General features: G+C 39.1%; 2 protein-coding genes and 1 long non-coding RNA gene across 3 annotated transcripts; 1 reads left to right on the forward strand and 2 right to left on the reverse strand.

Annotated features, from left to right (window-relative positions):
* Positions 1-1185: 1185 nt before the first annotated feature.
* Positions 1186-1878, reverse strand: LOC116262667 (agamous-like MADS-box protein AGL80). Its single transcript, XM_031642148.1, has one exon. It carries the CDS (start codon positions 1876-1878, stop codon positions 1186-1188), a length of 693 nt encoding a protein of 230 aa, XP_031498008.1.
* Positions 1879-8317: 6439 nt separating this feature from the next.
* Positions 8318-9013, forward strand: LOC116262668 (agamous-like MADS-box protein AGL80). Its single transcript, XM_031642149.1, has one exon. It carries the CDS (start codon positions 8318-8320, stop codon positions 9011-9013), a length of 696 nt encoding a protein of 231 aa, XP_031498009.1.
* A 3196-nt stretch (positions 9014-12209) lies between these two features.
* LOC126410476 (uncharacterized) lies at positions 12210-13067 on the reverse strand. Its single transcript, XR_007574533.1, has 2 exons — positions 12881-13067; positions 12210-12795 (listed from the first exon to the last, which is right to left on the reverse strand). It is a non-coding gene; the product is annotated as an uncharacterized LOC126410476 (long non-coding RNA).
* Between the last annotated feature and the right edge of the window lie 1447 nt (positions 13068-14514).

A 14514-nucleotide genomic window follows, 5' to 3' on the forward strand; every position in this document is an offset into this window, starting at 1 on the left:
GGGAACAGCTTGGAGGACACCCTTCTCTAACCAAATGTTGTCAAGTTTTTTTAATGAGTTTTTTAAATCTTTGTTTGGGTGACACGTCGAAAACAAACCTGGTTTTGAAGTATCATAATGGATCATACACAAAACAAAACTAGGGGAAAGAGAGAAAGAGAAACGTAGTACCAACTGAAACTTTAAATCTTGATTGTAGTATAAGTAAGAAAGAAATGGTATTTAAGAGGGTTTTCTGACTAATTGGAAAGCCATTAACGACGACATCACACAAATCTCGAGGCCAAAATTAACAATGCCACATGACAAACCTGGTTATATCCGTCATATTGGTACATAAATTTTCATGCACCAATATGATTAATGACTAAAATACCTTTAGTTTATATTGAAAAAGAAAATTTTTTGTCAGAAAAAATATAAAAATAAAAAAACTATGGAATACTTTTTTTAATAAATTACCAAAATATTCTTCCCTCTGTGCACTGTGCGGATGGCCCGTGTAACTTTCTTTCACCAGGGAAGCTGGAGACCTTTGAAACGAACAAACTCGGACACACCACTATGAATCCCAAAGCGTGAAAACATCAAGGGTTTATTATCTTCCTGCGCAAGCATAAGTTGAAACTATTTTGACAGAAACGGCCGTCACAATGCTCGCGATGGCAAAGATTTTATGGGAGAACTCTTTGCGTCTCTTCTGCCCCCACAAGGGAGTAAATCTTAAACCCTATAGGTTCCATGCTTAAGGAATTCAGAATAGTTCAATGATGCCCGTCTTTGTATGCTGCATTGTCTTTGTGTGGCAATGAGAACACTTTTCATTCTTAGTAGATTTGGGCGCAGGCAGCAAAATATCATTGCCTGCAGGATCAAATTGCATGACTAAAAAAGGTACACCAGTTGTATGAAAAAAGCACACCAGTGAAAACTAAGAAAAAGAAATAATCGGACACTTTTCATAAATAAAGTCCAAAGGAAAGACACATTTACACACTTGACCAAAAACCACCAGAACATAATATAAGAGAAAGACACTACTAACAACAAAATCTGCCTCATGTCTCCAGACGACCCACTGTTTTCACCGCTTACTCCATGAATGCAAACATGAAAACCTCTACTGCTGAAAGACTCAAAGCAACACCGCCATGGAGATGGTGGTAAGTGAGCCGCGAAGGACCTTCATCCCGCATAGTCATGAGAGTCATTCCACTGGTTGGGATCAATATATGGCCACTCCACAGGAGAGCAGTCTATAGAGTTGAGGAGATCATCTATGGACTGCTCTCCACGTATTTGATCAGTGGATGTCAGCCTTGATTGATCGTGATTTGGCATGGCAACTAGCGGCGACAGCGGAGCCAACGACGTAGATGGTGGTGCTCTGCTCAATGTTTGAGCCCTCAACAACTCACATTTTGCCTTCACCATCGTGTACTTGGCTTCCACCATGCCTACTAAGGCATGAACCTCTTCGATGCCTGCACCATGCAGAATCCTCCTGTTGGCCATGCCATCGAATAATTTCTGCCTCAACTCCACCTCCTTATTCTCCTTGGACAGCTTTGCGAGCTCGTCTGCGAACTTGGATACCCTTTGTCGAAGAAAGCCTTCTTGATTCAGCATCTTCTTGACTTTCTCCATCTCCGGCAACTCATTGAACTTGTCAATGATTTGCAGGACTTGCGCGCCATCCTCCGGCCATATCTCGGGGGTGTGTTCGTTCTTTCCGTAGACAATGGCACATATGGTTACGTCACAGAGGGTGCTGAGCTCGTAGACCTTCTTTAGTAATCCTTTTTTCCTCTTCTTGAACGTAACTCGCCTGGCGGAATCCTTGGCAATGTAGGCCAAGTTCAACTTCTTTCTCGCCATGCTCAATCCACTTGATGAAAATGAGGAAGGCTGCCTTTGTTTATATAATGGTGTGAGGAGGGTGCAGGTAGTCATATTACTTTTTCCTTTTCATTTAAGATAGTAAATGCACCACGACTACTATAGGTTGTGGAGGAGATTGCAATTGGGTGCAGTGAGATCAGGAAGATCAAGAAGCAAGCTTTCAGGATAAGCTCAATACAAAAGTATATTGAAAAACGTATCTTTTTCATTTATGAATGTTATTGCCTTGAGAAATTTCGGGTGGCATGGATTAAAACCATTACACCTGGTCTCCATGGGTTGACTGGAGACGAGTTTCTCAAGCATATACAAGCATCAGCTGTCTCAATGTACTTGGAAAACTTGTCAAATGGAAATCTTCTTCTCAAGATTTTTGAGATGTTTTCCTAGGTAATCGCAAATCCAGTCCTGACTCCTAGGTCTTCTATCCGTTGAGCAATTGTCATTAATTATTTTTGCTGGCAAAATATCCTTAATATAGGGAGGTCATAACTGCACATAATTGCATGCATTTTAAAATGGCCACATTTGTGATTGTCTCAAATATCGAACTTCGGAGATTGCCACACTCCTAAGAACACATGTCACACTTGTGAGCCACCTTAGGATGATGATAGTCGATTTTTCAAGAGAAATTTGGCACTTAGAAGAACCTTGCTAGATTATACTATTAAAGATATTGCACCAGGGGTTTTGAAAATCTGAGCTTCATCAATTGAAGCGCCTCATATTAACCCCCTGGCCAGTCTTACAAAGTTTATGCAATCTTAGTAATGCTTGCTATATCTTAAATGGAGAGAAAAACTTGTAAAAAAAAAACACTTAACATTTGGGCAGATAACAAATCATTGGCCAACCTTCAAACGTTGATATATAAATCATTCCTCATGAGCAACGAAAGGTATCTTGCCCTTGGAAAGGATATTTTTGTTATTTTATATAAAAAAATTAATGCTCATGCCTGTAGGTGGCACTTTGAGAATTTGTCTCAACAGTTAATCGCCTACATGTAAATTTTTGAAAGTTAAAGAGTGATCTGTCATTTGTTCAAAAGTAAGATGCCATTTTGAAAAGTTTTCCAAATACAAAAAGTGGAAAGTGAGAGGGAGGAGATGTGAAAAAAATCTACGCCTGCTAATGACCCACCCTGATATGGTACGCATCCTAAATTTCTTACTTTGCCATTTCACTTAGTTGACCAAATATTTGGATTGTGAATATGGTTTCATTTTCCTAAAAAAGATTTACGGGACATGAATGAAAATGAATAAAGTTTTTTAGGAAGAAAAACTTTTACCATATTGTCAAGTACTTACAGACTTGAGAAAGCTCAAGGAAGAAAATTGCTGTTACATTAACATTAGTTAGTTGACCTGTGTAGAGCTGACATTCAAGGGCAGGGCCAGAAATTTTTTCCTATTTCATGAGGCACATAAGTAAATAATTATAAGATATTTATATAAAAATAAAGAAAAATTTTGTCGCCAGCCTATATTTATCTCCACTACTGACTGAAAATATACTTCACTAATCTGACCCCACGATAGCTCCTTTAGTTAGCTCCTTTCAGAGATGAATGAAATTGCATCCTTGTAAGAGGTCATCGAATGTATATGCAGGTGACTGTAATTTATCCGCTGAAGGATCCCAAACAATGTCCTTAGAGTTTGTTTAATTTCTTTGCTGAAAAGAACTTTCGTTGTAAAAGGTGTTACGGTTGCAATTTATCCGATCAAACCATGGACGCCAAGAAAATAAAACGCGTTCATCTCTTTTAGATGTTCCAGGCATTACTTTTCTCTATGAATGTCTATAATAAAACCGAATGCTATCTTCCACACAGGGTAGCCAATAAGAAGAATATTGTGTTTCTAAACACAAGTTCCTATAAGACATGCCGTTCCCAAAGCACCATGGTTTTATGATGGGAAACAGGGCACAATCATACTTATCATTTTGAGATCCAACAATCAAAAGCTGGACATAATTAGATGAACCAATGTTAGTAAGTGCGTTGATGTGAAGCAATGTGCTAAGCCTGTAAAGCGATGCACAAAGCAATGAAGAAGCGTAAGCATCAAAATAAAAAATATCAAGCATATAATATTCACAAAAAATAATGTCAGAAGTAAAAAACACTAAGAAAAACAAAAAATATGAATATATAGTACAGTTGTAAGACTCACGTACTAATGCCGTGGAATCAATATATTAAGTGGCAAGTGTTGAGCATAGAAGGTCCTTCCCAAACAAAGGAGGAGAATGCTAGAGTGGTATATCCTTCCCAAAAAATATTTAATAGGTTTTTTCCTCGTGTGTATGGCTTTTCTAGATGTATAGTTGACATATAGCTTAGTTGTTGGATCCATTATTATTTAAAATTTAACTTAAAAAAAGCTACATATTTGTTACTTAATGTTTCCATCACGAAACTTTTTCTTTTTTAAGCTAATGCATGTAGCGACTCAACTCAACCATGTTTATGTTGGGCCCACATTAACCTTATTTTTTAAAACTTTTTTATGTTTACTTAAGCCATTTTTTCCTTTTTTTTTTCGCTTTAACCTTTTTCATGTTTACTTAACATTTTGTTGGTCCTTTGTCAATACGATGCACTGGTGATCTGGGCTTATTACTTTTATTTTCAGAATTAATTTAAAAGATTTAAGTTACTTTTGTAATTAAAAATTTTTAAAACTAAACAAATACAAACTTGAACGAGAGATCTGGCAAGATATTGCTACAAATGGATTTGGCAGCAATATCAGAAAGATAAACAATTAAAATGTTAAAAAAAAACGTCAAAGCATTAACTTACAAAACAAGCATCCGTGCCTGACGTGTGCTGATGCGCACGCAATGCATCCGGTGGACTGCGGATCCGCTCATGGCAATGATACTCCTGATGCGCACGTCTAATAATATTGACATCAACCTTCTTAAAGCATAAAATGGTACGTGTTAATGGAATAAGCATTTTAGGAATATGTATTCTAACAAATATTGTTCCTATCAACCACCACAATCAGTGGTGGTTCAACCAGTGGTGTGGTACTAGATGCGCACGCATCACTTGGACCCACCACCAGCTGACTCGACCCACCACCAGCTGAATGTACCAATGTTCATGGTAGGGGCGAAGTCAGGATTTTTTCTATAGTCAGGCCAAGATGATTCACGGGCCAGGTCAGGGTTGGGCCAAGAGGAGCAACGAGGAGCGATCGGTAGGGCTGCACACGAGCCGAGTCGAGCTCGAGCTTGCCCAGCTCGAGCTCGACTCGACTCAACGAGCTCGAGCTGGAACTCGACTCGAACTCGAGTCGAGCTACCTAACACAAGCTCGAGCTCGACTCGATTAAATAAAGTCGAGCTCGAGCTCGACTCGATTAACTCGATTAGCTCGTCTAAATAAAATATGATCCTTCTTTTTAAAATATCTAGTAAAATACAAAATGGAAATAGGACATAATATATATAAACGAGTCGAGTCGAGTTCAGAACTCGACTCGACTCGTTTACTCATTCGAGTTTCATTATAAGCTCGAACTCGACTCGTTTATAAACGAGTCGAGCTCGAGCCGAGTTTAACCGGGCGAGTTCGAGTCGAGCCCGAGCTGGCTCGACTTGTTGTGCAGCCCTAGCGATCGGTCGGGCCAAACTAAAAAAATTCGTTGGCCCGGGCGGGCCCCCCTTCCCTCCGCCCCTGGTTCATGGGGGGTGCGTTTTTTTCCAAGATTTGTGGGCATATGGCCTGATATGCATGCATAGCTGGCACGCGGTGTGTGCATCAGACAGTCAGTATTTTCAGTTTTCACTTGCTGTCTCTCTACTCACCATTTGTCTTTTTGTCCTCCGCCGTTGACTCCCTCTCCATTATCCGCTGCCACCACTAGTTTCCCCTCCATTGCGGGGCATTAGAGAGCCACATGATGTAGTCTGGTGTGAGCAATTTTCACACTAACCTCTTAAATTTTCTTGATTTTATAAGGCATCTCTAAATATTTACTTTAATATACACATAGGTGCCTTTGCAGATATGAATACTTTTAAATGAGTATCCATTCAGTCAATTTTTCTACCTCCACCACTACCGAACACACATCACCAAAAGCCCACCACATCGCTAGCCTCTTTACCGCCATTCATCTCCGGCACACAATGCCTCTCTCTCTTTGTGTTTCCACTTGGTCGCGCAGTACCGAAACAATGGCGACTGGCGGTGAGTCGCCCCCTTTCTCTCTCTAACTCCCCACATTCTTTTTTTGCCTACTTATCATTTTGATTGTTGTTTTTCAGTTTTAACATTGTTTTGTGGATATTATGTATTTAGTACTTGACCTCTTTTTTGTCCTAAGTGCACTTACTCACCATTATGCATCGTAGCGCTAGGCACCGCCTTAATTCAAGGGACTTAACAACATTGGGTTCAACAACCAAATGGCCTTTTAATTGTACTAGCAGAACGTCAGCACAAGTCACGAATTCACGTACCCATTTGCTTGCCTCTTCACAATCCAAGCTCCAAGAAATGGGAGCCCATGTCTAAACAAGCCAACACATTCTAGTGCTACATGGGCATGCCAATGCAATGCAGCCTAAACGACAGGTCTATGATGTTTGTTTATGATGTTAAATGTGTGCTCATTGTGACATAAGTGGGAAGGTTTCTCTTGGACTTGTGGGGAGTTAATACAGGCGCTTGAAGGAGAATGTGTGAAAGATTATAAGCTGTTACTACAAGAAAGGAGTGTTATGCTATACGCACATAAGTGGGTCATGCAACGTATGGACTGGTGCAATCTTGACCAAAAAAGGAAGGAAACATATAGGTAGTTGAGGAGTACTTCTGTCCATAAATATGTTACCTATTGATAAGTCATGGAGAAAATGAAATGGTTTAATGTTCGTGATTAAGATACCTCAAAACCAAGTGCTTGAATATTTTTCCTTTACATAAGTCAGGGTGGTATCAATGCTAGAGAATGCATGGAGTTCGACTAGCCATCCCAGGGCACGGGTACCCCGTCTTGTACTTGGTACTCAGCCCTAGTCAGGCTCGACCAGAAATTGAGTGCAAGGCCGGCCTAATAAGTTGTTAGGCTGGCCCAACAGGTGGGATCGACTCAGCCCGATAATTTATATTTAATATTTATTATTATTTATATATATATAATTATATATACTTTATTATGATTAAATTATATTATATTCATAAAAATATATCATTTCCCTGATCTACCCATCTGAATATGAGTCACGAGTTTACCAACTATGTACCACAATACTTATTGGACTGCCAAAAGGAGCTCTGCTGCCCAACGGTATGGACCCACTTTCCATTGCATTAACCGACGTCCCTTCAATGAAACTAGTAGTAGTTTGCCAGTTTGACATTAAACCAAAAAAGAAAAGTTAACAACGGCTAGACAAAGTGCCACCTAAGTTATATATATATATATATATATATATATATATATATCTATGAAATCAGTCAGCCAATGTTCATAGCTAGATGTTTTTTTTTAAACTATGTAACACTAAAAACCGTCCAAAATGGTGCATTTCAAAGTAAAAAAGTTTGGTCAATCAACCGCACATTATTTACAATAGTTTTTAGCGTCACAAAATATAAAAAAGCCATCTGCCCAATATATATATATATATATATACAAAATTCTTGAATCCTTCTACAATTGTCCATCCAGCCTCTCACAATGCATTGGGTTGCATGTTTGAGGCATCAGATGGCTGGATGGTTAGTGGAGTTTGTCAAATAAATAAATAAAAACACACACAAAATGTGAATTTCTTCGACCATATGGATGCGTCCTGCCTCACACACGCAACCCGATGCATTGCAGATGGACCGAAGATTTGAATCCTCTATATATATAAATGATTCATGAATTATGGAAGTTGAGTAAATACAAGCTCATTTTCAAAAAGGAAAATGAGGATTAACACATAAGACTTTGCAAAAGTATTCTTATCCTCTATTATATAGTCCATATATATCTGTGTCTATATATATAAATATACATATACGAATACTAATTTATTTATTTTCTTATCGTACGAGACAAAAATGTATAAAACTGCAGTACTAGGTGAGCATGGGGTGAGAATCTTTTCCAGTAAATCCTAGTAGGCCAGGTGGAGTGCTGTCAATCGTGCGCCACCTAAAATTGCTCAAGGCAATAACCTTTATCAATGAAAAATATATTTTTTTTCTTGAATTTATCCTCAAATTTTGCTTTTTGATTCTCCTGACTTATTGCAATCTGGTCCAGAGCGTAGCAGCGGTGGCACATTTACTATTTTAAGTGAAAATGAATCAGCACTGAGACCACTTGCACCTTCTTCATACCATTATATAAACACAGTCACACCTGCCTCATCCTGAAGTCGATCAAGAATGGCGAGGAAGAAGTTGAACTTGAACTATATCGCCAAGGACTCCATTAGGCGAATGACATTCAAGAAAAGAAAGAGGGGATTGCTGAAGAATGCTTATGAGCTCAGCACCCTCTGCGATGTAACCATGTGTGTCATTGTCTATGGACAGAATAAGAACAAACCGAAGATATGGCCACAGAAGCGCTCGCAAGTCTTACAAATCATTGACAAGTTCAAGGAGTTGCCTGAGACTGAGAAAATCAAAAACATGTTGAATCAAGAGAGCTTTCTCAGGCAAAGAGTATCCAAGTCCGCCAAGGAGCTCGCTGAGCTATCCAAGGAGAACAAGGAGGTGGACTTGAGACATACATTATTGGATGGCATGGCCAAGAGGAGCATTCTGATTGGTGCCGGCATCGAGGAGGTTCGCGCCTTAGCAAGCATGGTGGAGGCCAAGTACTCCATGGTGAAAGCAAGGTATGAGCTATTGAAGCCTCAGCCTTTGGAAAGACCACCACCATCTACAGTGTTGGCTCCGTTGTCAATGCCGACGAATGCGATGGCAGAATGGGATCAGTCGAGACTGACATTTACGATTCCAATGCAAGGAGAGCAGTCCGTTGAAGATCTCCTAAACTCTATCGACTGCTATCCTATGGAGTGGCTATATGCTGATCCCAACCAATTGAACAACCCTCATGACTCTCTGGGATGAAGTCTCTTTGCTGTTAACTTGTCTCCCTCTCCATGGCCATATTCCATTTAAGTCTTTAAAAAATAGATACTTTGTTGATGGAATTGGCAATGGAGATAGTCAGTTGTGTCGAGACATGAGGTTGCTTTTGTTATTTTTTCGTTTTGGTCCAGTCTTGGACTCCTGGGAACTCCAATCCCATTTAAGGGTGCTTTTATGGTAATCTTTTCTCTTTTGTCATTGTTCAAGACTGTTAATATTTTTTCTTTCTTAATTTTGACTTCCATATAACTGTTGTACTTTTTGTCATTTTTAGTCATCCAATTTTATTTTTATCCCAAGGGGGATGGGTTCAGTATACCAGTGACTAAAAGGGAGAAAGGTCCAACACCATCATGAACCCCAATAGCTAGGGCCATACCTCGTGTTATGATCGTTGTATGGGCACTGGGGAGGGAATTTGTCAAAAAAAAAAAAAAATTAGAAAATTGTTGAAAAACTGCTTATAATTTTGCAAGGGAATTTATGTAATTTTTTGTTTTACAGGTTTTGCCTTAATCCCCATGTATTATAAGGAGGCAATTTCTCTTGTATTGAAAAACTGTTTTGTGTGACGACCATGGATGTAAGAGAACTTTGTCTCCAAACCATGTAGAATCTTTGTGTCCTTCTTGTTTATCCTCTTTTTCAATTTCTTCTCTTTGGTGTTGCGAGAGATAGAAAGAGGGCCTCATTCTAACAATAAACCCTCCTCATTAGTTGTCCTTTTGGCTTTTTCCCGAAAACAATAAAAACAATCTTACCCAAGCATATAGATACCCAGATACAGCAACATTTACAAAACCTACATCTTCACTTCTATTGATCTTGTGATTTCGATACTTGTCTCGGTACCCTTCCTTTTCCCCCAAATAAATATTCAATCCCTAAAAACAACCCCTCTATAAGGACAAAATGGGAAAACAAAAAAAATTGCTGGTTTTTGTGAAAAACAAAATTACACTTGACAAAAGAAAAAATGGAAAACTGATTTTTTTATTTTATTTTTTTTATACCGTTCCTAGCTATTAACAAGGGTAGCATGTTTTCCATCCTATTTTCTTGACATATACCACAATGTAATTTTGACAGGAGCAATGGCTCCTTTCTAAAAGTATTTTATTTATCCTATACAAAAAAGACTTTCAAAAATTTATATTTTGTCTTCTGTTAAAATTTGAAACCATGGTTCGGCCCTCTTAATAAAAATTTCGACCTTCGCTTCGCCCCGTATGTAAAGGGAAGACCATAGATCCAACATGCATATGGTATCAATCAGATATTAGGTCTTGCCTTCAATGCTTGCACGACTTATTTTGGCTTAATTTGCTAAAAGATCAACGATGCAAATACGAATTGACCTATGAGTTACCTTTCTTAATCAGTTCACATTTTCGTAAGGCTCATAATAGTTAAGAAAGCAAGAAGCTGCAGTTTTGCAGAGTAAGACCCAATATTGGTGGCATGAAACTATAATTAAAGAGCTTTGGGGCCAATATTCAACAGTTCTTAGCTAGACTACCAAAGCACGTCGACATTAAAAAAAAAAAAAAAACAAATTTTCATATTAATATTTCAAGTTAATTTTTTCATTTAGAAATTGATGCCCCTTAAAAATTTAATTAATGTCCCTTAACTGAAATTTTCTGGCTCCATCTGGCCTCTGTCTGTTAGTAAAAATGAGGAACATCTATACATACCAAAATAATACATAAAGCAGAGCATCCATGCATACCAAAACATGGAGCTCCCACAACACCAAAACAGGGCATCTAAACATACCAAAATCATGCAACATTCAACATTCAAGGCAGTAGCAGTAAGTTTCCCAACTTGACCTGTGACAATATAAGGCCAGCTGCAACACTCTAAGAGAGAGAGAGATGTTGCATCCATGTAAAACTTTATAACTAAGAGAAGGTTAATGAATATGTTTCGGTTAAAAGGATGACCTGTAGGATTCTACTGCAGCTGTCAGCAATCCCATGGTTTTCTCTTCCATGCGTATTGATAAAGAGGGAAAAGCAAGCTATTGACAATCTCTCTGCACAACTAGGCTGTAGATGGATCCCATACATTAAACCACAGACCCGATTTTTAATATGTTTAGTGAGATTTGGTGAAGAAATTGAAGTATTTTTACGACCGTCAATTCCCACATCATTTGGTGTTACGACACTACTTAGGAACAAGGGAGGAGGGAGATGTGGGCAATTGCCCACACAGGAACACAAAAAAATGGTTATTTTTATATTGAAATTTCATAGTTGTTTTTAAATTTACGTACTTACAAATAAAAAATTATATAACTAGTGCCCCTTTGTTGAAGTTTTCTGGCTTAGGAATGAAGGGCACCTGCAGCCTCTTGGGAGCAGTTAAATCCATGGAGAAACAAACTCAACATGAGCCGGTAACTAGATAACTTACAAAATTGATCAGAATTATTTTTGGAACCTAAGGATCATTTGGCAATAGAAACATTATTTTTGGGACCTAAGGATCATTTGGCAATAGAAACATTATTTTTGGGACCTAAGGACCGTTTGGTAAAAGTAATAATTTGTTATAATAAATAGTATTTTATGAATCTATATTAATTTTTGAGGTAAATTAATTGGTTTGCTCATGATTTAGTAGCCGATTACACACCGTTACTTATCAGTCTAGATCAGTGTGTTTTTTATTGTAAAATTTCAGAAACAATTTAAAGCATATAAATTGAATTTAAAGTGAAATAATATAAATATTTACCTTGTATCATATCGGCAATAAAACAACACAATGTCGACAAGTGGGTACAAGCACCACCTCTTTGAACGTTTTTTTTTTCATTGGGTGCGTGGGAGTAAAAAATTACTAGGATGCCCCTGGTGTGCCGAAAGTAAATCAGCCACCTTAGGCGAGAATGAACCTGCGAGGCCTTTTCAAAATGCTGGCCGCGTATATGTGGATGCGATCTACATTATTCAAAATCTAAAAGTACTGAAATTCGTTAAGCAGTAACATCAAAGCAAGCTGATCCTTACTTAAACTATGGTCATTTAAGTTTATAGACTACATCATGCTAGTTAAGATTTTGAAGAAAAAAACTTAACAGTAGATGGTTTCAGAAACATGGAATCGTGGAAAGGTTCTGCGATCACATCGCACTTGAATGTTAAAAGAGAACACACGCACAGGAGCATAAAAAGCCACTGTTCTTAAGATACGTAAATCGAAAACATTTTTTAAACACCGGAAACGGTGATAGAAGATCGCCCGAAAAAATACACAAAACATTATGCTGATTCAGTACTTGGTGAAGGAATTTCCAAATTCAATTACCGGCGAGGAATTATGTATCTGAAGCCCACAAACCTAAATTTCCTCTCCTTCGAAAAAAATATAGCTCTAGTCGCGTTGTTGGAAAAATCTAATACGGTCGGAGTGTTTGGCAGCACCAGCCTGCCATCAGTAGAATGGGAATTTGCATTCCCATTCTAAAATGTGGGCGTGTTTGTTGAACTTAGACTATGTGTCTGTCTGCAGCATGCAAAAGAATTTCGAATGTTGGTCTTCGAAGAGATGATATCTCTTTGAGGCATTCTTTCGAACACCTGGTGTGCGTCGCCCAGATCTCCATTTCTTACACTCATGTTCAACAGGGTATTGCTCGTGTACAAATCCGGAGGCGGCCCTGTCTCGATCAAGTGACGATGGACTCTCCTGTCCAGAAGGAGAGATTGGGTTTTGCTGCATCTTCGAAAGAGGAAGCGATAAGCGATCTGTTTCAAGGCAAATCTGAAACTCTCAGTCTGGCAAAGGAACTCCAACAGAAACAGAGGAAGACGATATCAGGATTTTCCATACTCGAAAAGCTTTGTTATTGTATGGCTGTCTGCTTCCTCCCTCCAGACCAAGAAGTTCTTACGAGCAACAAAAATCCAGGATTAGGGTTCCATGTTTGGGAGATAGATTACTCTTTATTGCTTTCTCAGTAAAAAATAACCGTGAGTTGACGGAGAAACCTTCTCTCAATTAAAATGTGTGGTCAGGAGATCGGGTGTCCGAGACACAACGTCTTATGTGGTGAACTTGGTCTATCACTTATCCGGTCGGGGGACGACGTGCCGCCTTGCCACGGGGACGAACACACCACGTTTGCTCGACCCCTAACACGCAACATATATCCGTGTCCTGGATAAGTTATCGCACGTCTGCATTTCCTTATCAAAAGTACTACATTTGAAGAGGGATAGGGGTGTACTTAAAAAAAATTTTACTTCCAACATAAAAATTCTAAAAAATGATATTTCAACTCATGTCAAAATTTAAAAACTTTAATTAACCTCTTTCATGAAAATTTTTTGGCTCCGCCCCTGATGCTCATCACAAGGTGGCAGAGGCGCACCACGCCAGGAGCGATTGGAAAATGGCTAAAATCCTACATTTTTCTGCCCGGTTCCAGTTCCTCACGTCACAGTTAAGCAAACATGACCCGTTCAGGACACTTAAGCATAAAACCACCCAAGTGCTCAACAGCACGGTAAATTTGCTAGAAAACAAGTAAATATGGTTCTCTATATCACTACATAATTAATAACTATTTCTACTTGTAGAAGCACGGATTTCATTTAATAACATAAGATTAATCAGGGGCAAAAGTTGAACCAACGATAGAAAATACTTTTACTTGGAAATCCATGTTCATAAACGAGACCAAGGCAATGGGTAAGCCAAGCACAACATGTATTTAATCAATAGCTAAATCATGATGTCCCCGTTAAGCATAATTACCAAGCAAAAAGCATACGATTTGATTAAACAATCTCCCCTAGAAGTTCTAATAGGTTCTTTAATTCCTGAACAATCATGTCTACCTGAAAAAAAAAAAAAAAAGGCTAGTGACTAAGAAGGGGGAAGGTCCAGCACCTTCATGAATCCTGATAGCCAAGGCCGCACCTCCTGCTACGATCGATGTTTGGACACTCAGGAAAGAAGCAGTCAGGAAAGTTAACAAAATGATTGAACCACTGGTGTCCGTGTAAATGATCCACGACGGACGGTGATGGCGGTGGCGGAGGAAGCGGCGGCGAATGAGGCCGCACTAGTTCAGGCCTGGACGAATCACACCATGCCCTGACTATCGCGGACTTGGCATCCACCATTGATTTCAGGGCTTGCACTTCCTCTATACGTACTTCACGTAGAACCTCCCTGTTGGTCGTGGCATCAATCAGCTTCTGCTTCAGTTCCTCTTCTGAATTAGCCTTCCGGAGCTTATCGAGCTGCTCCCTCAGCTTGTGTATTTGTTGCCTGAGGAAGCCCTCCTCATCAGTAGTCCTTTTGGCTCTTTCAATCTCCGACAACCCGTTGAGGTCGTCGACGATTCTCCAGACTTCCTGGGCATCACTCGGCCAAATCGACGGGTACTTGTTTTCGCCGAAGAAAATAGCACAACTTCTCGCGCCACAAAGAATGGTGAGCTCAGACAGTTTCTTGAG

Source organism: Nymphaea colorata, chromosome 10, assembly GCF_008831285.2.
Source record: "Nymphaea colorata isolate Beijing-Zhang1983 chromosome 10, ASM883128v2, whole genome shotgun sequence".
Classification (NCBI taxonomy): domain Eukaryota; kingdom Viridiplantae; phylum Streptophyta; class Magnoliopsida; order Nymphaeales; family Nymphaeaceae; genus Nymphaea; species Nymphaea colorata.